The sequence below is a fragment of the Carassius carassius genome, chromosome 36, assembly GCF_963082965.1.
Source record: "Carassius carassius chromosome 36, fCarCar2.1, whole genome shotgun sequence".
Lineage (NCBI taxonomy): Eukaryota > Metazoa > Chordata > Actinopteri > Cypriniformes > Cyprinidae > Carassius > Carassius carassius.
Window position 1 is genome coordinate 24,618,452 of NC_081790.1, and position 25,006 is coordinate 24,643,457.

At 37.7% G+C, this 25,006-nt stretch overlaps 1 protein-coding gene across 4 annotated transcripts in view; it reads left to right on the forward strand.

Annotated features, from left to right (window-relative positions):
* Window positions 1–25,006, forward strand: part of LOC132117464 (dachshund homolog 2-like) — a 145,654-nt gene that overhangs the window by 83,057 nt on the left and 37,591 nt on the right. For all 4 annotated transcript variants that reach the window (XM_059526765.1, XM_059526763.1, XM_059526766.1 and 1 more), the window contains exon 3: window positions 11,121–11,246. In XM_059526765.1, the coding sequence (XP_059382748.1) occupies window positions 11,121–11,246 (126 nt within the window). The remainder of the gene's footprint in view (window positions 1–11,120; window positions 11,247–25,006) is intronic.

Genomic DNA, 25,006 nt, shown 5'->3' on the forward strand with positions numbered 1-25,006 from the left:
GTATAACAAAAGCATAAAACATGACAATGTTTTAATTTGTTAATTTTTTAAAAATCGATTTTTGTTGAATTGTTTGTCATTTAGAGTTTGTTTTAATGTTTATATATATATAAATATATATTACTGTCTGTTTAGGTTTAATTTTTTTAATTCAATTGTACTGTAGTTTTTATTTATTTCCATTTAATAATTTAACTTATTATACTTAATTACCAATGCAACATTTCTAATTTGTTCATTTGTTTTTCATCTAATAATAGTAAGAAAAGAGTAAAGACTGAAATAGAGGAGTATGTGAGTCAAAGACACAGCGCGAGAGAGTAAGAGAAGGCAGGAAAAGTGCTCTCCACTCACTTTCTGCCCAGTGAGCAGTGCCTTGTTACTCTTTGAACACTTGGCCCATTTATTTCTGCTAAGTCGTGAGATTCTGAGTCGGCCAGTGAAGACTCTAGTGGCTCTTTCCATGAAACATTAACGAGTTCCTGGGGTTAAAGGGATGCCTCAAAATCACTGCTGATTGCAGCGTGTGTGTATATGAGTGTGCGATCACATGTATGTGTGTGTATCCAAACGTTACAGGCAGAAATTAATGTACGGCATTGATTGAAAATATAAAGGGGTGGGCAAAGGTGTGTGCATACAGATAAATCCACACGCTGCATTGGATTGTGAGATGTTCATTGTGCACGCACACATTTCTCTCTGTGTCTGACTGCAGGACACAGGGTTATTAATTTACGCTGCCACCCACCACCCTACGCTCCTCTAGGGCGACTGTTGATGACACGTACAGATCAGGACGCCCACGAGCCAATCACAGGTCTCATCCTCCGTGCTTTACAATCCTGCTGCAGTCGGCACTGCCCACTCTACACACTCCACACTCATTCGCACGTGTTTCTTCTCTAGAGTCCATAATACACAACCCCAACGAATAGATTTCATATCTCTTACCAAATGGAAAGCCCGCAGTTGAAATTAATGTGAATGTAATCTCAAGTAGAAATACTGTAAATTGTAGTTTATACATCTGCTTTTTTAAATCCACACTAAATCTTGTACACATGCATTTTGCCAAGTGCTAGTGCGTGTTTGTGCCAGTTTGCTTTGTCTTTGTGTTGTTTTTTGGACTGGTGCATTTTTTGTAATATTTTTTTTTTACTTTATAGCACTGCACTGACTTCAGATCAGCATTAAACATCACCGCTAGTACATTGAGTGAGTAACTTTAAGGTCTGTAACTTTTAGCGCATACAAATATGCAAATGTGAGACACACCGCTGGAAAAAAGAGTGGGCCTTGCACAAATAATAAAAACAAATAAATAAAGAAGGAAGCGATTACTTCAGCAGGGAGTTAATTAACGGCTTATTTCTGTTTGATAGGAGAATAATGCACTGTAATTTTACCTTGATGCAATATAAAACTGCAAGCTGCCACTGCTGCACTGGATAATTAACACCTGTGTCTAGTGGCCACTAGGACCTCAGCACCTATTAATGCCCCTATTAATGCCAAAAAAACACAATACTACAATTAAAGACACTGCTATTAGACATTAAACTGGGTTGGTATATAGAGGGTGCTAAATTGGTCCGCTTTTACTTTTAATTGCCTCAGAAATTACGAGGAGGGATTATATTAATGTTTTGTAACATAATTTAGAGGAAATGAGGAGTGCTGAGGGAAAATGTTATGGCCCAATTTGTCTGTTTTGTCTGCATTTTTATGCCGAAGAGAGAAAAAAGACTCTTCTTGGACGTTATCCCTCTGAGCATCCAGAGGTCAAATTACCGTGTAAAACACATCGTCATATTAAGTCTTCATAATGTCTGTGGAGTTTAGCAGATACCCACAAAAACTAAAATAGACATCTTTCTCCTGTATTTCATGTCACATCAGAAGCCATGTCCCAATTTGTATCCTAGACTGCGTTTCTCGATAACGATTGATCTTAGCGTTTAAGAGCATTTTCCATGAGTCAATTTATGACTGTTAGTTATTGTTTCACGTGCATTTCCCAAAAATGCACTTAACACAGTCACACATAGCTGTGCTTTAAATGCTACTTAGGAGTTGCTATCTGTTTGTCAGGTGCTGATATGTGACCTTATAGAATGGCTCGTAATTGCAGTACACGCTCGTTTATTGAAATATTAAAGGGTTATTCCACCCCAAAATGAAAATTTTGTCATTAATCACTTACTTCATGTTATTCCAAACCAGTAAAAGATTTGTTCAGAACACAATTTTAAGATATTTTGGATGAAAACCGGGAGTTTTGTGACTGTCCCATTGACTGCCAAATAAAATTGCACTGTCAAGGTCCAGAAAAGTATGAAAGACATCATCAGAATAGACCATCTGCCATCAGTGGTTCAATTTGAATTTTATGAATCAACGATAATACATTTTGCATGCAAAGAAAACAAAAATAATGATTTTATTTAACAAATTGTCTCCTCTTTGTCTCGATGTGGAGAGACACAGAGGGAAGGAATCATGATGTCAGCTTAACATCATGCTGCCTGTCAGTCATCGGCGATGGATGATGGCATTGTCTATCCAGGGTTTGTACAAGGTGCTTAAAGTGCTTGAAGTATTTGAATTTGACTTTTTGAAATTAAGTCCTGGAAAACCCTTGAAAACAGCCATATTTTTGAGAAGGACACAAACTCTTCCTGTGAATATGCTGTGCGTTTCTGTTGCTTAACATTCATCTAAGAAAACAGTGCATGTTATCTCACTAAATTTGTAATGTAAATCATTTATAAATCTATGCCAACACAGGAAAATTCATCAACATATTTCTAAGTATGCGATTTGTTTTACATCGGATTTCAAAATAAAAGTTCAAACTCTTGCTCTGAGTTAGCATGTGGCCAAATATTAATATTACATGGATTTAAACGTCCTTGAATCACGCTGTAAAGTGAAGCATGGCCAGACCGTTAGCCCCCTTTGCAGGTACAGTACAGACCAAAAGTTTGGACACACCTTCTTATTCAAAGAGTTTTCTTTATTTTCATGACTATGAAAATTGTAGAGTCACACTGAAGGCATCAAGGGGTATTTGACCAAGAAGGAGAGTGATGGGGTCCTGCGCCAGATGACCTGGCCTCCACAGTCACCGGACCTGAACCCAATCGAGATGGTTTAGGGGTGAGCTGGACCGCAGACAGAAGGCAAAAGGGCCAACAAGTGCTAAGCATCTCTCGGGGAACTCCTTCAAGACTGTTGGAAGACCATTTCAGGTGACTACCTCTTGAAGCTCATCAAGAGAATGCCAAGAGTGTGCAAAGCAGTAATCAAAGCAAAAGGTGGCTACTTTGAAGAACCTACAATATGACATATTTTCAGTTGTTTCACACTTTTTTGTTATGTATATAATTCCATATATAATTCCACATGTGTTAATTCATAGTTTTGATGCCTTCAGTGTGAATCTACAATTTTCATAGTCATGAAAATAAAGAAAACTCTTTGAATGAGTTAGAAAGGTGTGTCCAAACTTTTGGTCTGTACTGTATTTGTTATAATACATCATAAACTTAAATTGGTTATGTTCATATTTTGTGTATTACATTATGTAGGCCTATTTTATCAGGGTTGTTCAATAAAACCATGTAATTACTTGGTTTTGATACTTTATTTGAACTGATTATTATTGCCTCATCATTAGTTTATATATAAATAGTCATACTAAAGCCTGTTTTTCACTTAGGTCTATTTGTATTAATAAACAATATCAGATTACTGAGTTGTCAAAATAATCAGTAGATTACCTGATTACCAAAACAGTTAGTTACAGCCCAAGATTAGTTAAAATATTTCAAAATACAACGGCATTGTTTGATTTGTGCGATTAAAAGACACATATTTAAAAACAAAAATCTTAAAAATAGTATTCAAATATTATCTCATTCTAGTGAAACAAGTATCTGTATATTTCACGAGCTAAGTGTATTGTCACACACTCTAGTGTTGATAAGTGGTGATATAGCTTATAATTTCCCAATTGTATGATACAGCTTCCATTCTTCAGGTCAATCATATTCATGAAAAAAAAATGTGAATAAGAAAAGCGATAACTTTGCCGTAATATCCTTTCAAATGTTAAAGTTGCCACAGTCATTGCAAGCTTTGTGCTCGCTTTATTTGTGCCATTTAGTTTTATTAGTTTATTAGGATTTGAAAGACAATAAAAAATATTGTTAGATAAGTAAGATCTCCGACCCTAGTTTTCTTGCACGTAGACATTGACAGATTTTTTCTCAGTCTTAGAAATGATCTAATTTCCTTTAAAATTATTTAATTTATAAATTAATAAAAGATTAAAAATGAGTAATAAAGTGTACAATAATGTATAATCAAATCCTTATATTATAATCACATTGCACTTGAATAAAGTTAAAGGTGTAATCTGCAGATTGTCCAGCAGGTGACCGTATAAATCTGTCTTCTACGGAGCCCCACACATGGCATACAGGAAAAAAAAATTGGCTAAATCATGTGCACGATTTACTATTTCGTTCCCTCGATTTATATATTGTCCACACGATTTACTAATTTGTTTCCTCGATTTGCTAAATTGTGTAGACGATTTATAAATCGAGAGAATTAGTAAATGGTGCAGACGATTTAGCAAATCAAGGGAATGAAATAGTAATCGTATGCAGGTTTTAGTACATAGAGGGAACAAATTAGTAAATCGTGAGCACGTTTTAGTACATCGAGGGAACGTATTAGTAAATCATGCCCATATTTTTACATTTTTTCTTGCATGACATGTGCGGGGCTCCATTCTTACGATGCACTTGTTACGATGTACTCCAAAGCACTTGTTGATCTACGATGATTTTCAAGTGCTACTTTAGTCATGATGCTTTTTGGAAACAGACCGTAATCAGTTGTACGATTGTGTAACGAATTAAACCTTAATAATCATCGGGAAGAAGGAGGCGGGAACCGGCGGACAATCAAATGGAACTTTAATAATCAAAAATAAACACAAAACAGCGCACCAGCCCCTCACGGACGACTGGTGTGCTCAAATAAAAACCAAAACACAACTAAAAGCCCAGGCCTGGTCCTCTCTCGTCCTACACTGTCGTCGCTCCAGTTTTATATCCTTCCATCACCTCCATGGGCCTCGAGACCGGCGGGTCGAACAGGTGTAGTTCATCTTTAATCACTCCACCGGCCTCGCTCCCACGTCCCTCGGCCCCGCCCCACTCGTCACAGATTGTTTTTATGAACTTCTTAGGCTTACAAAGCTTTTTGGAAACACAGCCCTGGATGGTTTTGGTAGAGTTTTGAAGTGTGCATCGAAACTTGGTTTTGATGCTTAATATTAACTACTTGAAATATAGGACAAGTGTTTGCTTTTGAATCTAAAAGTAAAGTAGATTGATATTAAAATTGTCAGGTTAGGAAAAAATTGGAAGGGATGTTTTTATTTAATAAAAATGCAGGCAAAACATTAATATTGTGAAATATTATTACAATTTAAAATAACAGGTTTCTATTTTAATGTGTTTTTAAATGTAATTCATTCCTGAACATTTAACAACATTTATTTGAAATAAATCTTTTGTAAGATTCTAAATGTCATAATTGTTAATTTCAATCAATTTAAGGCATCCTTTCTAAACAAAAGTATTAATCATAAAAAAAAAAAAAAATTTCTGACCCCAAAAATTTACAGCTTTTATATTTAAATAATCTTTTTTTAAACCAATTGATTTCATGAGAAAAAAATTATGTTTTTAAAGTTGTTCTCCCATTTTACCATAGCTGAAGTTTGACCACATTTACAGCTGCTTTATTTGTGTTAGTGAGTATTTTGTGTTCATTGTAGACAGCCTCAAGCCATCATTACACGTCATCTGTCTGTTCCATGGTGTTACATTAAATCTTTCTTTCTGTTCTTCCTTTCTTTTGTCTACCCCACTCCTCTGGCCGTCCTCCGGGTATGGCCATCAATGCCCTCATTCCCACGCTGTGTGTGTGCGTGCGCGTGTGTGCATCATCTTTTCTCTGCTCCAATAATGCCAGAAATCCACATCAGCATCTGCCTTCATTAAAAGTAATTACAGAGTCTTGCTCATGTTGGGCTCACTCACAGACAGAGTGTTTCGGCCCACATGAGCTGACTCAGGATCAGGGAGACCCCTCGACCCCAGGCAGTCATGTTTACTGGTCAATAAATAAGAACTAGCACACGTTGTAAAGCTTAAAATAACTTGTTTGTTGCCTTTCATGTCATGCCTTGTTAAGACACCGTGTGAAGAATGGCAGTGAATGAGTCTGTCAATCAGGTAGACCAGTTCAAACCAAGAAATCATTGGCTTTGTTCATTTAAAGAATTGCCTCAGGAGTCATTTATTTTTAAAATACACAAATAGAAATGGAACCTCAAAAAAGTCATTTATGTCAGGTATTTGTAAAAATCAATTCCTAAATTCTATTTTTTATTTTTTTTAGATGCACCTTCTGGCACTTTAATAGTTTAGATGATCATTCTGTTAAGATTTGTTTTTTATCTGACTTGAATAGTTCAATAGAGACATCAATAGTTTGGACTAATCTGAGCCATGTGTTCTGTTCACACTGGCAGAAAGCTTTCCAATCCAGATTTTAAGGAGTTTATAGAATAGAATGTCAAGAAAGTCATTTACATCTGGTATTTTCACAAATAGATTCCCAAACCCTTGTTTTTAGGTGCGGAAACTGGCTGAAAAATTCTGATGTTCACAAATTTTAACAGAGTAGAACATAATGAAAGTCAATTATGTCTGGTATTTAAAAAAATGTATTCCAGAAAGTTTTTTAGATTCACCTTCTTGCACCAGAGTCTTTCCTTTGAAATGACTTTAAAATTTATCAGTAGTTTAGGTTCATTTTAACCATTTGTATCTAACAAAAATGCTAGAGTTTTACAATATCTTCTGTTCACACTGGCGGAGAAATTCTTACATTTGTGAATCGTCAATGGAATAGAACCTCAGAAACCCCAAGTTTGAAACATAGATATACAGACCATCATTCTGTTAAGACTCAATTTGTTTGTATCTAACAAAAATGTATTTTGTATCTGATATTTTTACAAATAGGCCTAGATTCCCAAACCATTGATTTTAGATGTTCACAAACTTTAATGGAGTAGAACATAACAAAAGTAATTTATGTCTGATATTTTTAAGAAATAGATTCCAAAATGTTTTTTTTTTTAGATTCACCTTCTGGCACCAAAGTTTTTCCTTTGAAATAACTCGAAACTGACTTAGCAGTAGTTTAGGTTCATTTGAGTTGATTTGTATCTAACAAAATCGTTAGTCGTTTACAATGTCTTCTGGTCACATTGGCGGAAATATTCCGACATTCACAAATCATTAATAGAATAGAATACAAAAATAAAAAACGTTTTTCTAGAGGCACCTTATAAAACATTCATATCCAGACCATCATTCTGTTCATTTGTTTCTCAAAATCAAAGAGTTTCCTTAGAAATGACTCTAAACTGATTTTTATCTACAGTTTACGTTCATTTGAGCCATTCGTATCAAACAAAAACAGCCCCACTTTGGGAGGAAACTTCTTGGTGGAAACTAACACAACCTAGATTTAGTTGTATCAGTCCTCCAGTGGGTTTCACACAAACAGTGGGGTCATGAGGCGGAAATCTCAGCATTCATTTGGGCTTTTATTTACAACTTCCATCGCGGCCCATTTCTCTCTCTCTTTCTCACTGCTGTGCGCTGAAAAGCAGAGTCTGGTTTCGCCCGCAGGCCATATGCCTTTGTCAGGTGTTCATCTCATCCCTTGTTCCGCCGTTCGGAAATTCCAAAGGTGAATTAAATACAGTATGCCGCCCCCATCTCCCTCTGCCCTCCTTTCTTTTACCTTTTTGTCCTTTCTCGGTTTACTGTTTGGCGTGAAATCGGACAATAATATTTACTCTTCAGTGAATCAAAGGAGATGCTCTGCCTGTTTTTTTCCCCCCGTCTTGTGCACAAATCTGATACTTTTTCCCAAGACGCTCTGTCAAAGCGAAGAAAAGGCACTGTTCCTTTCTCTTTTTTTATCCTCGTTTTGTCTGAAACGGAGAAATGCAAAATGCAATAATGCGTCCGGTTGCATGAAACGGAGGGAGTGCTTGACTGACCCTCTTTGTGGAAAACATGATCTCTTTGGGCTTGTTCTCACAGGCAATCTATGTTGTGTGTGTTTTTTTATCTTTATTTCTCTCTCTTCCTGCCTTACTTCTCTATTCCCTTTTGTATGTTCGTGGATATACAATCACAGAAGCCCTTCGTATGTGAGGATCTTTGTAAGTGGAATTTGGGATGAGAGCATGTTTGGTTGGTGAAGTAAGTACTGGAATAAATATTTGTTGGGAAGCCTGGCGACTCTTTCCATTGAAACTCAACAGATGCTGAGAGTCGGAGATATACACAAAACCTTTTAAAAGCAGATTTTTAAAAATTCAGCTGGAGATCGAACAGTATTTAAAAAACGGATACCACATATGTGAAACTGACTATTTACTTAGCTTTTATTATTCAGTAATTAATAATCATTGCAATGAAAACATATGCATTAAATATGTATAAGTTTATAATTACAGCAATAATTAAATCATTTTTTTTTTTTTATTAATAATAATAATAAGAATAATAAGAAGAAACTAAATCCATTTTTAGCCTTTAAATGAACCAAAAGCAAGGGACATGAACACGTCTGGTATTTGCTGACCTGTAACAGAATTCAAGGCAGCAATCTCAGGTGCGAGTGCCTCCATGTCTTTTACCTGGGTCTCTAACGTTTCATTACCGCGGTAAAGACAGACAAAGTTAAACGCAGTGAAACAGAGAGCCTCTCAGTGCTGAAAAGAATCCATTGATGTAACGCTCACTGACTCTGAGATCAAAAGAAACTCCTCTGGATCAATTTTTCCTTCAATTCGGAATCTACCTTTTCTCATACCACTCTTTAATTAAATGGGGCATTGTTGTCTAGGTATGAAAAAGGGCCAATTCAGGCACGTCATAGCAGAGGAATCCAGACTGGCCCGTACCTGACCCCCCTCAAGACTACAGAAGCCCCTGTCTGTCCGGCTCGTCGGCTCACCTCCTCACTTCCAAACTAGGTGAACCATTAGCGGCCGAGATGGACCTGTCAGATCTTGAGAACGAGGTAGTATGGGGCGAGGAAAGGAGGATAGATATGTTCTCCCTCCTCAGGACGTGCCCGAGCGCCCTCCGCTCTTGTGGCGGGGGGGTGATACCTTGAGTGTTCAAAGCGGGAGTCTTAGGCAGAGAGACTTGTAGATCTGAAGGGCCATATGAAAGGCAAACAATAAGCAATCTGTTTGTCCACCCCTGCAAAACGGCACTCGCCTTTCATCCGCTGGCTCCCATTTCCGCGGGTCGCGACTTTCCTCAAACATCAATTACTGTTACGTACGCCGTTTGATCTTGGGGCTTCTCCTTGACATAGTATCAGGAGGCAGGAGGGGCTTATAGTGTGTGTGTGTGCTGAGACAATGCACCAATTGTGAGGGCCTTTTTCCTTTATTTTTCTACGCTTTGTATTCTGTATAAACAATCGTGTTTAGTTTGCGCAGTTTATTTGGACCTCACAGGAAATTATCTGATGCTTCTCCACCACTTCAGCGCTCCTACATTTTCCAGAAACAAAGCTCAGAAGGACCCTTCCACAAAATCTTACCACTACCCAATAAAAGCAGTGTTCACTTTATCCGTCTGTAATCATTACATGTAGTACCATTTTTAAAGATATTTAGAACACTCATTATGTTTAATCTTCTCATGCTTTCATTTGCTGACAGTAATACAAGTCTTAATGAGTCTTATTATGTGAATTTCATTCCCTTTTTGTGTGTGTGTGTGTGTGTGTGTGTATATATATATATATATATATATATATATATATATATATATAGTTTATATTTATTATCAGTTAATTGTTATTGAATAGTAATTGCAGACAGGTAGTTTTTTTTGTTGTGGTTGTTGTTGTTTTTTTTGTCTGATTTTACTGAAGACAGAGCTGGCTCAAAAAAAAAATAAAAAAAAAATAAAAAAAAAATACAGATGCTTGTCTTCATTTATCTCTTCCTCCACTCCAGTCCAGCATATCCACAACTTGTATTTTTCTAAGTATGAATAATTTGCTAGTTTATTTGGCTTGCTGTCTGTCGCAGAAAGCAAAAGCAGTCGTGTCGTTGTTAATTTTCAGCCGTAAGCTCTCGACGGGGATCGCACGGCCCTCTGGGAGCAGAAGTGCCCTGTGCTTCCAAATCCACGCAGAGCTTGTGAGAGTGAGGATAAAGGAATTTTCTTCGGCCTTCTTTTCTGCGCTAGTTCACGTATTCCGTTGGAGGCTACATTTTTAATGAATTAGATCAAGGTGACATCCATTGTCTGAACCTGGGGAAAAAGACACAGGACGTGGGCCATCACTTCCTCCCAACCTGATTTGTGGGGAAATTTCGAGAGCGGTTTGCGAGAAGGCATCACATCATCACTTAATGAATTACTTAATGTGTCCCTCCGTTGTTTAATTGAATTAATTAGGGGCCTAATTGGGCTGAGTGCTGATGGCTTCAAGGGCTGAGGAGCCCTTGATGAGAGGAGGGTTGAGTTTGGGAAGTGTGTGTGAGACAGTGAGTAACACTGGGAAATCCTCGTGGGACAGACACACACTAGCACAAGACCACGAGCAGAAGGCCTTCTGGGAGTAGATCCCTCCCTTCTCTTCCAGAGGGCCACATTCTGCCTGTGGGTGGAAGTCACGACCAGTACTGATTAGGGATGTGCAAAACTATAGATTTTTAATATCAGTGACTTTTTGTGCTTTATCAACACACTGAGGTAGTAAGTGAGCGTCCCTTTGACAAAATCTGATCACATGAGACTCATGTTAATACCAGGTGACTTCCAGTGATTTCTGATGGCTGTTTACGTGACATCAGATCCCCTGAGACGGATGCTATACCAGGTGTAAAAGGGGCCACGTTAGTAACCAGGTACACTTACCCCTCTCTCTCTCTCTCTCTCTCTTTGTGTGTGTGTGTGTGTGTGCGCGCCCCACAGGTCTGACAGCAGCAGCCATGGCTGAAGCTATGAAACTCCAGAAAATGAAACTGATGGCCATGAACAGCATGCACGGAAGCCAGAACGGTACTGAGTCAGAGAACGAGGAGCTGAACTCCAGTGCAGGTCAGAGTCACACACATACAAACATACTTTAAAAGTGCATGAAATCATTCTGTTTCTTCTGATTCAAAAAGTATTACTGAGAGTATATATATATATATATATATATATATATATATATATATATATATATATATATATATATATATAAAACAATTCCCATTCCCCATGCACCTCAAGTTAATATAAATCACGCAAACCTTTAATATTAGTTTTATCAAATAATTTTAAAGCGTGATTGACTTTTTTAAGCCTATCTATTATAGCTTCCACTGTTGTAGTTTGTAGATTTGCTATGTTCTTACAAATGCTTTGTGTTTGAGTTATTGCACCTGCCACAGTTCAGTAGAATCACTTGTGAGCTCCTCACCTGGTAATCAAACACATCAAATCCACTGCAACAGCAGAACACATCTCTGATGAGCCATTAGCTTTGACCAGTTTATGACTCACTAGCTTTGAATCACTTACCAGCGCAGGCTATAGATATTCACAATATGAAAATAAAGAGCACTGTTAGGAAGCGTTCAACAATCTAATCACCTCAACACACACACACACACACACACACACATGTGCGCACAGGCACGTGCCCTGAGGTAATGGGTTCTTGCCCACGCAGCCCTCTCCTTTCTGCTGAGCTTTATTGAGGCTAATGACGTCTTTAATGTTCCCCTCCTGACTGTGCATTTAGATTGTGATGTTACCATCACTTCACACACACACACACAAAGTAAAATGTCATTCTTTATTATCACATTCAGCAACTGCGAGCACAGACACAAATGCCATCCGTTGTTATTGCCGAGACCAATAAAGATTACTTACACGAACAACACACACATATGTGAACAGAAACACCGCGTGTGTGTGAATATGTAGAGGGAGACATTAATACCAGCAATTCACTCCTCATATCAGTTCGCAAAGGTTTTAAAATTGCAGTCAAATTTGTTTAAAGATAAAGGGGGAAAAAAACAGACATAAAAACAGACTTATACACTACCGGTCACTACTAGTTTGAGTTTTTGAAAGTCTCTTCTGCTGAACAAGTCTACATTTATTTGATAAAAAAATGTATTAAGGTTGTGAAATATTATTATAATTTTAAATAACTGTTTTTCATTTTAATATTTTAATAGTTTTGAGTACCACATGATCCTTCAGAAGTCATTTGAATATGTTGATTTGGTATTCAATTATTATGGGTCATTGACTCAATTATAAATAATGGTTGTTATTATTAGCAATGTAGAATAGTTTTTTTTGTTTGTTTGTTTGTTTTGTTTTTTATTGCTGCTCAATGGTTTTTGTGAAAAACATTTTTTTATAAAAAATTCAGCAATGTACAGTATTTCTCTCTCTCTCTCCCCAAACTTTTGAACAATTTCCACAAAAATATTAAACAACAACAGCAGCACCAAATCAACATATAAGAATGATTTCATACAGTATACAAAAATAAAACAAAAAAAGTTATTTTATATCGTAATAATAATATTTGCAGATAAAATAAATGCAGCCTCAGTTTAATTAGTATTACAAACTGTTAGTGTATGTGTACATATTATTCTATAAAATCATTGTCATATCCACAATATTTTATTTTATTTTTTATTTTTTTTTTACTGTTTTTTGCACACATTTTAGCAGAATACTTGTTAAACAAAGTAGAAAACATTATAAAAAATAATAATCACTAATTTGGGGGAGACCATTTTTTATTCAGTTCTCAGTCCTGTCTAGTTTTATTATATTTTAGGTTAGGTTTTAGTTAGTTCCCAAGTGGTTAATATGGGCTGGTTAGAAAATGTATTTTTTAAACAGGGTGACTGTTTCCCAACCAGATATGACATGACAAGTTTCCAGTTGAAGTTATCGTTCAGTTCAGTTCAGTACAGAACACATCTGATATGTAATATACAGTAATGATTTTGGACAAGTGAGATTTCATTCAGACTATTCAGTACAAGCAACCTAAGAAATGTCTTTATGACACGCATATGTGTCCGCTGTTTTAGTCATCTAATGATTGTTTTGATGAATTTGCTCTGTAAAAGCAACTTCCTATTGGAATGAATGACTGAACCATCAGTTTATAACACGCTTCACCAAAAAGCTGCTCCATGTAGATCAGCACTTGAGACTGTGAATACGAATCACCTTTGAATTCGGTCCATGCATGCGGAGAGAAACACACGGAGTGTGTGTAGTGACAGAAAGATGATGGCGAGAGAATAGAGAGCAGGAGAGAGGAGGAAGAGCCAGTGCCAGGGGTGGAGAGAAGACGTCTGTCTCGCACTCAATCACACATCCTCTAATGTACTCTGGCTGCCGATAGAGCTAATGTTGATGATGAGAGAGATAGAGATGGAGAGAACTGCATCAATGGAAACTGAGAATCACACAGAGTCAAATTTCACTCGTGTTTGCGGATGTCAGCGTGCTGAGTGAACAACAGTCTCGGGCCGTGAAACATAGTAAGCACAGACCCAGCACTATAGGTGATTGTTTGTGTGGTGTCATATATATATATATATATATATATATATATAGGAAAAAAAGGCAAATTTGTGCTTTCAGTCCATTGAAATATTTGAATTATTTTCGGCTAGATGTGTACAGTATGTGACCACCTATCCCAATATTGTATTTGATATATATTCTAATCAAAAACATTTTTGCACTAAAATGTTATTCTTTAATTAAACATGATTTCTGTAAATGAGTAGTTATGGGATAATTATGTCATGAATTGTGTAAATATTACATTAATTAGCCCTAGAAAACCTGTTATGCTTTTCTTTGGTGATCATTGGCTTTTTGTGGTCATATTCATACATTCATTAACTATTCATTCATTTGACCATAGTGGTAACAGGTAGTGGCTACTTTGCAGATAATTTGAAAGTTCTATGTGACTGCTACTAGATATGCTACAATCATATGCAAATGTTGGCGATAAAAAATATGGGTGGAGTCAGTAGAAAACAAATCTTTGATTTGGCAAAGTATTTATAGATATATTTTTGGTCCATTTCCCAGAAAGAACACGCAAATGATTGGCTACTGAATAGAGTTAGCTGGCAATAGCCATTTTCTCAATATGTGTTCTTGTTCGATCTACATCATCATCAACTGCTGAAGTTAATTTTCAATACTCAATAATGCAAGTACCAAGAATGCGTGAAATTACCCAGATGTACCCAGGATGCAATGAATATTTAAATAAAATATTACTAATATTAATATAACTGAATATAACTTGTCATTACTCGATAAATTCTCACTGTAAGCATGTGAGATTTTTATTGTTTTTAAAATTTATTTTTGCCATTTTTCTCCTTTATTTGAATAGTACAGAATAGAGTGGACAGGGAACTAAGCGTTCATTCGGTCAACTTCATAAAGTCCTACCATAAATGTGATCTCTAAACTCACAGAGATTAAATAAAAGCCACAAAAAAAGTTCTTTAATAAACAAATGAAGAGATTTTGTGAATGACCAGCGTGCGAACGGATGCGGGCTGAGATTTCGAGTGCCATTGCTTGTTGTTATTTTTAATTGGATACTCCAAGCCAAAGCTATGGAGTTCTGAGGAACTTTGAGGAACCAAAAGGACGTTTGGGTTTTGGACCAGACTTTCTAAGTCTTCAAAAGCAAGCCATACCACCCAAAGTACATTGGATTTGTCTTTGATGCACATTGTTTGGAGTTGAGAGGTGGTCTTGGAATCTGATCTAGCTTTCTTGAATCCCTGAAGTTAAACAAACACCCTCTGAAGCAGTCCGACAACTTTAACCTCTTTCTCTTTTGCCTCGCTCTCTCTCGTGCGCCGCCAGACACTGCTTGCTCAAAGTCCCGATGGCACTTTTTCCTGTGCCTTTTTTTGTTTCTTTACATTCCCGCAAGATGTTTTTGGTTCCCTCCCCTCTCACTCTTGGTGGTGAGCCTTTTGCCTTTTTTGAAGGAGAACTTCAAAGGGGAAATGGCTAATCTGCGCTTTTCCTCCACTGTGTGGATTGTGCCACAAAAAGCCTGAGCTATCTGCAGCAGGCAGTCAGCACAGATAGGCTTGATTTCAATCTCCCCCCTCACTCGGTCCATTCAAACGTTAACCCCACCCTCGCCGCCAGAGCTCAAGAAAAGAGCACGGAATCAGAAAATGCAACAACGCACAGCGACAACATGTTTGACAGGGGCCAAAGAGATTTGATGAAGTATTCGGCATGGAAAGACAGTTTGCCTTTTTCCCTCTGAGTTTATCCAGTAGCACAAAGCATGCTGCAGTTTGTTCAACGACTCTGGTGTGCGGTTTCTGCATTAGGCAGAGAACGATGTTTGCGCTAATACGGTTGCAACAGAACTGGAGGGTGAAATGAGTTAACGGGGGCTCCTTGTGTCTTTAAATATAAATACAACTCTGAAAACCCTGTTAACAAGAAAAAAGAGGGCTAGAGAGAGAGGGAAAAAGAAAGGAAGTAACATGTGTTTCTTGTCGGAACGGCGGTAGAAGATTGAGCAAACGAAAAGGGACTCATTGGTCTAATGGAGAACTGTCAGGGTGAATCACTGTCACAAATGACATCAGAAAAGAACTGATATATTTTTTTATAGGGCGACTGACAAGTTAAAAGAGAAATCCCATGCATTATTTAAACGGGCCCGGGAATCTGTCAGCCATGTGATTTGCCGCGTTAGCAAAAACCAGGTGTGTGCTGGAGAGAGAGAGAGAGAGAGAGAGAGAGCGCACATGCAGAGATTGCGGGACTCAGAGTTGTGTATGTTGCAAATCCCTAACTAACAAAGCGGTCAGCACTTTTATTTCTTCTTTTCTTTGTCTCTCACCTATCCTTTCATTTTGCCATCACACTTTCAAGAGTTTTCTGTCATCAGAGAGCAACTGTCACTCTTATTAAATCAGATTAGATTGTCCTAGTGTTGCCTCAGAGGACGCCTCACTCGCTCGTCTCTATTCTCTCTTTCTGATTCTCATGTAGCACTAGCTAAACTCACAAGCCAAGTCCCGAACAAGTGCAATATTTGAAATTTGTAATACGACCTGGGTATTTCTTGACAGTTTTTTTTTTCCCTGAGATTCACCATAAGACACTTTCACTGTTCTTATCTATAATCCCACTGTAACCGGAGACACTTCTCCCTCCTCTCAGCTCCCATAAACGGCATCATCTGATCTCGGCTAGCCCTTTGTTTTATGTAAAATATTGAGCATGTCGAGAGCAAGAGGGATCAGTGTTTATCTTGTGGCTGAGGTGGGGGAGTATGCGTTTCCCTTTATCACTCTAGCGGAGCAGCTCGGAGAGAGTTGAGCTCACCTTCTGAACTTGGGTGCAGGGTCAAGGTTTTGTCTGGATGATAACTGGCAGTAGATGTGATTTCATGTTCTTTTTCAAACAGACACTCTCAGGGACTGACTATGGATGGTCTGTGGTTCGATAGTGGCTTGCCATGGCCATGCATATTATAAATTTGTTTTTCATTAGAGAGTAAAATGGATGAATGGTGTAGAATGATACTAAACTGACAGGTTGCTGCTCAGACTCAAACCCATTTCTTCGATATGAGCACTGTGGCTCAATGCATCTGGAGTATTTGCACTAACTAGCCATTAACTGTTCCTTGACAAACCCAGTTTATATTATTTACTGATATTATTTATATATTTTCAACAACAATTTAAGATTAATAAAAATAATGTGCATTTAAATGAACATATTTTATATAATTGTGCTTATTTCTGCTGTCCTGTATAGTTACAATATATGTAGTGACTATGAAGACAGAATTACTTACTACTCTGCTGCCTAAACACATGTAGTGCTTTAAATAAAATGGGTTCTTACGTAATTAATTAGGTGAAGAACCTATTTCAGTCTTTCAATTAGTTTTTTTTCTTTTTCTCTTCCACTTACTTGATCTGCTCTAAAGGTTGTTAATCTTTGAGATACTTTTGCATATTCCAAGAGCTGTATGTTATAGTTTGACAACTGATACACAAAAAATCAATCCCAATATATCCATGTTTGACTTGTAGATACATTTTACCTGATTAGTAAGTTCAGACAGGTCAGAATAGGTCATTAATCAACTACTATCTTGTTCAACATCTTGTATGCGAAATCAGCGAAATTCAGAAGTGGCCAGAATTAAAAAATCAGGAGCTGAAAATTGTCAATACGGTTTAACATTATCATATTATCATGTTTTGTTACACATTATTAATGTGTAGCAAAAAGTATGCATACATTTAGCTTTTTAGGTGATCTTTACATTATAGACTGTCCGCTGTTATCATATTAATATCTTTAGCCTGTCATACTGACTTGAAATCTCCTCCAATCTGTGTCCTCTGACTGAAATGTTTGCCTGGATCCAGCCATCCAAAATTAATGTTCCATAAATCATCATCCCCACAGGTACAGGAGCTGCTTGCTGACCATTGCCGGAGATGAGCACATTTGAATAGACGCACATATTTACACTCACACTAAACAAGGAGTCATACTCACATAAATAAACATGTCAGGTATACCCCATTTTAAAACTGTAAAAGCAAATACACGCACTCAAGCTTGCATGAAGCTGAACAGCTGAACACTCTACGTTCATGCATAAACCTGTGGAGCAGAGCTGCATTGATTACCCACTCTGTCCATCAAGATGCAGTCTGTCATATAAACAGATGGCTCATATAGCAACGGACCATATGAAGGACCTGCATTATCCTCACTCGATGGCCCATGCTTCTTCCTTCCAGTCCTGCAGGTTAAACCCACTCCTGACTGCCTCTCCGTTACCTTGATTTCCAGATAACCATGCAGTCATCCTGAATTAATGTGTCATAGAGAATGAACTTCTTTTCAGGAATAAGAGAGATTCGATTCAATTTTATTTGTATCGCGGATATTTGTATATTTATTTGTATAACAGACAACGAACAATATTAACAGCAATTATTATGATGCAATCAAACTTATAGCAAAATTTGGTAGTTCTGTGTTGTTTCAGGGTTGGCATCATCTGAGATCCTCTGAGATATGCTGCATATTTCTTTCGGGGAAAACATGCTTCTAAAATTGCTTTCATTGAGCTGATTCAATTGATAAGAATATACCCTAAAGGACAGACTTAAAGGAACAGTTCACACAGTGCCTGGTCACTATGAACTGTCAACTAAGGCACAATCTGCATTACAATTTTGGAAATAAAATGTCTAAATAAAATAACAGTGTGCGGCTTTGAAATGACCTGAGGGGGAAGTAAATAATGACAAAATACAAATTATTTCTGGGTGAACTATTCCTTTAAGTGCATGCTTTTTGAATGCATTCAAAATCATGCTGTCTACCTGAAGTGCTCAAAGTACATAAATTCTCTCAAGTAATTTTCACCTTCCTCTCATCCAGAAGTGTGTGAACAAGTTAAGAGTGGCTGAGGAGTATGTAACAAAGTGCTTGTGAGTATGTGCTTGTGTCCAAAGCTTCTGTATTTAGTCTCAAACCCTCGGTTCAGCTAATGGGAATCCATCCCGCGTAATGACCCACAGTTCCTGTCGGTAATGAGATGTGGGAATTGCCAGTCCGTTCGACCAGATGATGCTGTATTAACGGACTGGGCCAAGCAGGACGGACGGGGGGCCGCCCGAAGCCCCAATGCCCCGCCTCATTTTTCATCCGGCTGACACCGAAGCTGGCGTAAGGGTCCGAAGGGGGATTGATTTCAAATGAGCCTAAAAATGACGTCTAATGAAAGCCCATAAAGACGTGGGGCTGTCCACTCCAAAACAGTCAAATGAGCCACAGTCTATTGAGGATAGACACTTGATGAGTCCTTGCTTCTGGATGAAGGTGGCTACTCAACCTCATCTATGAAATTGTATGGCAAATGTATGCATTTACTGGTCAACACATATTGTCTAAGTCACATTTCCCAAAAGCACGGCACAAGAGAGTCGCCTGGGCCCCCATCTTTGGTGGTGCTCATTGATATGTAAAAGCGGGGTGATATCAAAGAGACATCTTTTCAGGCTTTCTGTGAAGTGAGCACTACTTATGATCAAAGGCTATTCGCCGTAAACCGTTCAAAGAGAACCGAGTTCTCTGATGGCCATTAATGTGTGTCTGTGATAAGCGTAAGTGAAAGACTGTGCCATCTTATGCAGCACAAAAGGCCCATGAGAAACACAATATAGGACTCTGTTAGAGAGGATGATGAGATGTTGAATATTCAGCTGTAGGTGGAGGTATAAATATGATGTTCATTATTGAGAGGCCTCTGCAAGAATAGTAACTTATTTACCAAAGCAGTGAGATTCAGAAGCTCACCTGGGTTTTAAGGATTCATCCTTGTTTCTATTTTCTAACTTTTTGTCTCTTGGTGTTCAGCAGGGCTCTATCGTTTGTCCACTCACATTATTCCTTGTTCAGTAAAATGAATGGGACTTGTGTGTAAAACCCCTTGTCAAATTAGTTTGCACTTATTCTGAATTAAGACAAAAATTTAGAAATGTGAGAAAAACAATTTTGCACAAGCATCTTTTCTGTGCACACATTTATAAGTGAATAAGACCCTTTTATTTTGGCCTCTCTGCCCAATCCAGTATACTATTTTCTCATATGGTGTTTTGCCTTCTGTCAGTGAAGAAATGGGCTTTTGCTGTAGCGTTCACTCCTTTCAAAGTAGTGTGTCTCCTCCAACCTTCTTCCTACTTCTCACAGCAATTAACACTTCATTAAAAGAGCTCTTTAATCATTTTCACTTCCAATTCAAACACTTTTACGTTGGGCCTCTTGTGGATTGCTCTCTCATTGTTCAGGGAGGGCATTAATGACTTAAAATTTATATGTTTTTCCCCCTTGATCGCTCTCCTTCATTATTACTTCTTTGTTATTCCGTGTAAATAGATTTTTTTGCACCCCAAACTCAAAGCTCCATACTTTCCTATGGGGTTTGGAGTGGAGGTGTTTTCATAAACTTGTAAAGACATCCATGCTTTTGTGTCTTCTTAGTCATCACAACATGTCTTCTACAAAGCTGTTTGCAAGTAAGTCGCTCTGCCTAATAAGATTTGCTGTTGCTCTGTGCCGAATCTATCCAACTGACCTGGGATGGATGTTAACAGTTAGATAGCAGTATTGCATTAGGTGCAACATGAAACAGGAGCACATTTGAGGTTGAGTTGTCAAAGTGCTTTCCAGAAGCAGCATAGCAAGGTCTGATAGCGAATGCTCGGTAGTCATATACCCATGGGCTAAGATGTGCCAGCTCTGTAATCTAGTAAACTCTGCATTATTTTGGTCGTGACAATATATTAGGAAAAGACCCATCACATTCAGCTACTATATGTGTGGTTTGAGGAAAAAATACGAACAAAAATCCTTTTGACCAAAGTTTTCTAAATGGTTTAAAAATATATATCAGAGACTTTGGTGAATTGTAAATGTATAAAACTGTCACTAGCTACAAAAAAAACAAAACTTTACAATGGAATTGTGCATTAGTAAAGTCTTTTTTTATCCCCATCTGTGTTTATATATTTATTTGTTTGAAACAAAAAAAAAATTATATTTCCTCCAGTGATTCAACTTGCCCCTAATGTGGGGCAAGTTGTGTCACTGCCTGGACAATTTTTTATCGCCTTAAATTATAGTTGCTTTCTTCAAACTGAGTTGGTAGCTGACTTCCTTAGATATAAGTTAGTATATTAGTTTTACCTCATTCCTCCTTACATAGAGGGCAATCTGAAAGTGGCACAGCCTATTCCCACCCTCTCCTACTGTCCTGTGTCCTTTATTACAGTATGTGTTGTTACCTGCTTGCATCATGTAGTACAGCACAGATCATTCACATATATTGCGACTGAATGGGGTCCACGCATATGTCGCATCTCCATGGCGACTGAAACTGATGTATAGTCTTGAAGGTTGTCCTCCTCAGGGGACTTTAGTGTGTGAGGTATGTCAGGGTGTGTGTGGGGACATCTGTGCGAAGCAGGGTGGATACTGCGGGGAGGCCAGCCAGAGGGGTGTCTGGCACCGTGTAGTTGGATATAGAGAGCTCAGCGTGTGCCCCACAAAGCCCTGAAAACACACTGCCATTCACAGACGCATGTACGCACACCGCCAACTAACCTTAAAACATGTAAGATAGACACAGATGTAAACCGTGTCTGATCCAGTATGTTACACACAGACAAGATATCCTTCCAGACTTTTGGCTCGTACAGATACATAATGTGTATCCCTATTAGTTATATATGAATATTTTGACTGTTACAGTGGTATTATTTTCATTGGTAATAAATTAGCAATACATCAGACAAATCACCCAACATACCAGATTAAAGCCTGATAACTGCATTTGTTTGGCCCATGGTTAAACTAAAACAATATAAATATTTATCATGATCTGCAACAAAATAAATGTTAACTGCAGTAAAATAAAATAAAATTAAAAAGTTAATTTTATCAGCTAAGGTAATTTTCTTTTTTTTCTTGTTTCTAAGTATCTTAAACTTAAAAAAAATTATATATATGTATATATATATATATATATATATATATATATATATATATATATATATATATATGTGTGTGTGTGTATATATATATAAATAATTTTTTTTATTTATTTATATAAAAATATAAGGCAAAGTTAAGTTATAAGGCAAAAAAGAATTCTTATGTGAAGGTCCTGTAAGATGAAATCCACAGCAGTGAGATGAACGGAAAGGCAGATAACCTGTGCTGTGGATGTCAGCCCAGCGTATTTGTCATTAGCTTGGATTTGCATGCACCTTGTTGAGCACGGGGTGACGTGGCAGGGGGGTGACGCTCGGAAGGGGGGAGGGCGGGAGGGCTTGAGTTTGGCCAAAAGCACAGCTGTACTGCCTGCCATACTGATTGCCTCTCCTTCTCTCGCCCTCATTTATCTTCATTTCTTCCCAATTACACCAAATTAGCAATAGTCTCAGTTGCATTACCAACTTAATCCCCCCCTTTTTTGCGGGCTGCATTATGCGGTGGCAGATGATTCCTTGGCGGGAGTCAGGGTAAACAGCCATGAAAATGCCACCCCGGCAGATGGCGAGGCCCACAAGAAATATGACAAACAGAGTGCCAGCGTGCCGTCCTCTGCCCGTACCCGCTACAAGCTGTTAATGCGCTCCCGGACAGTTTGTGTGTGTGTGTTTGTGTGTATGAGACTGTAAGGTTTGCTGGCATAACGATATTAATGAATGCATGTGTGTGTCGCACAGTATGTTTAGTTTTAAATAGACGGCAGAACCAAAGCAACACAGTGAGTTTTGTTGCTCAACATGACGAACACGTATGACTTTGTCAGTTGAAACGTACTCTCTGACCCTTCCGGCCAGTACCTCTGTATACTGTTTAACGTTGGTTCTTGACGGTGTTCAGTGACATGCAACACATTACAGACAGGTTATGTTCAACACTAACATGACCTTTTACTCGAGATGAGGTAGACCTTAATCATATCAGTTCCAAGTTAAATGATCTTATGAAAACTTTGGTATGACTTTACTTTCATTATAAAATTATAAATAATGTACATTGTAATGCTTTATATCTTTTCATAAGTAACTGTAACTGAAGTTACAGGAAGTCGTGGCCTAATGGTTAGAGAGTCGGACTGGCAATCGAAAGTCTCGGGTCGGCAGGAATTGTAGGTGGGGGGAGTGCATGTACAGTTCTCTCTATACCTTCAATACCACGACTTAGGTGCCCTTGAGCAAGGCACCAAACCCCCAACTAATCCCTGGGCGCTGCAGCATAAATTGCTGCCCACTGCTCCGGGTGTGTGTTCACAGTGTGTGTGTTCACTGCTCTGTGTGTGTGCACTTCGGATGGGTTAAATGCAGAGTACAAATTCTGAGTATGGATCACCATACTTGGCTGAATGTCATGCCGCATCCAATGTAGACAGCACTGCTTTTGTTAACACACAGCTCGTAGAAACGGGCCTGGCAGCTCGCGCCAGTTCTAGACACGGTGAAAGTTTCCTGATTGTGACGGAAGGCCGAATTTACATGACACATTATAAATGAGCATAGTCTGCGATAGATACAGTGCCAAAAAGAAGAGAAGAGGATAAAGACAGAGGTAAAGAGATGTAGTGAAAGAACAATTTATTGCATAGGAGTAAGATACTATAATTTCATGGCAGTTATTTTTACCTTAAACTTAATGTTAGCAGTTGTTCTGAGTTCTGAGTCCCCAGACTGTGATTTTGTACAATCATGTCAGTTTTAAGACGCATTTTTTATTATCACTTTTTTATTAATGATTTACTCTACAGTTGTGCAGTTTTGGGGGGATACAGTACAAGCCATTACTATTATTTTTAATGTTTTTGAAAGAAGTTTCTTCTGCTCATCAAGCCTGCATTTATTTGATCAAAAATACAGAAAAAATGTAATATTGTGATATATTATTACTATTTAAAATAATTTGTTTTCAATTTATTATACTTTAAAGTATCATTTATTTCTGTGATGCAAAGCTGAATTTTCAGCATCATTACTCCATTCTTCAGTGTCACATGTGACATCCAGTCTATCACATGATCCTTTAGAAATCATTCTAATATTCTGTTTTATTATGAGTGTTGGAAACAGTTCTGCTGTAATGTGTGTGTGTGTATATATATATATATATATATATATATATATATATGCTAAATCAGGAACACAATGACAGGGTGAAATGGGCTGTGATGCATGGGGCGCCAGGTAAAATCTTTCCTAGGGCAGCAAATTGGTCAAGGCCGGCCCTGTCTGAGCAACATTAAAGTGTTTCGTTCCTGAATGAATCAACCGTTTAAATGATTAGGTTCAATCGCAATGACTCACTTATTAACAGTGACTCGCTGCCACCTATTGGCGGTTTTAATTTCACATTTAATGGAACCTTTTCATTTTTTAAATAATTTCAAACATCAGTTTTCAATGTTTTATCTTTAAAATATCAAAACATTATTTGTTCATTTGTAACTGCAGGTTAAAGTCTTCCATGTTCCACGGAGCTGCATTAAACAGTGTGTAAAAACATCTAAATGGCACTTCAGATGCAGCTTCTGTTTTATCTACATTGCAAAGATCAATTTTGTTGATACTGATTGCATTTGCTTGGTAACAGCCCAAATGCAAGTATTTGACCTAAAATATGGTGCACACTTTTAGAAACAATGGTGTAAAGGTAAAAAAAAAAAACTCAGGTGTCTGCACAATTAAAAATAAGATATCAGCACATTAACACTCAGCAAAATAGTGTAATTATCGTTATCGATAAAATCCTAGAACTCACAGAGATATAACTTTTTGTCTATATTGCAAACCCTTATTTTTTTTTCTTTATTTTAATGTGCCACCCCCAAAATTTACTGTGGCCTCATTTGGCCACCCCTGTTAACATTTTCTGGGGGCGCCACTGATAATGATGTATTATAACTATAGACACAGTTATTCATGAGATCATACAGGTGCATTAAAAGGCATAATTAATGCATTTAAACTACTTTTATAGTGCATTACATATTAAGGCTTTAAATAAATAAAATAATAAAAAATATTAAACAGTTTAAAAGACCAACTCAAACCTGGTATAAACTCGTGCAAATAATTAAATTCACTTTTGGTGTGCACACACGATTAGGAGGATGGAACAGGAAGTGCTTCATCAAGATGTGGCTCAACTAATGGAGCTTAAGGGCGGGACGCAAC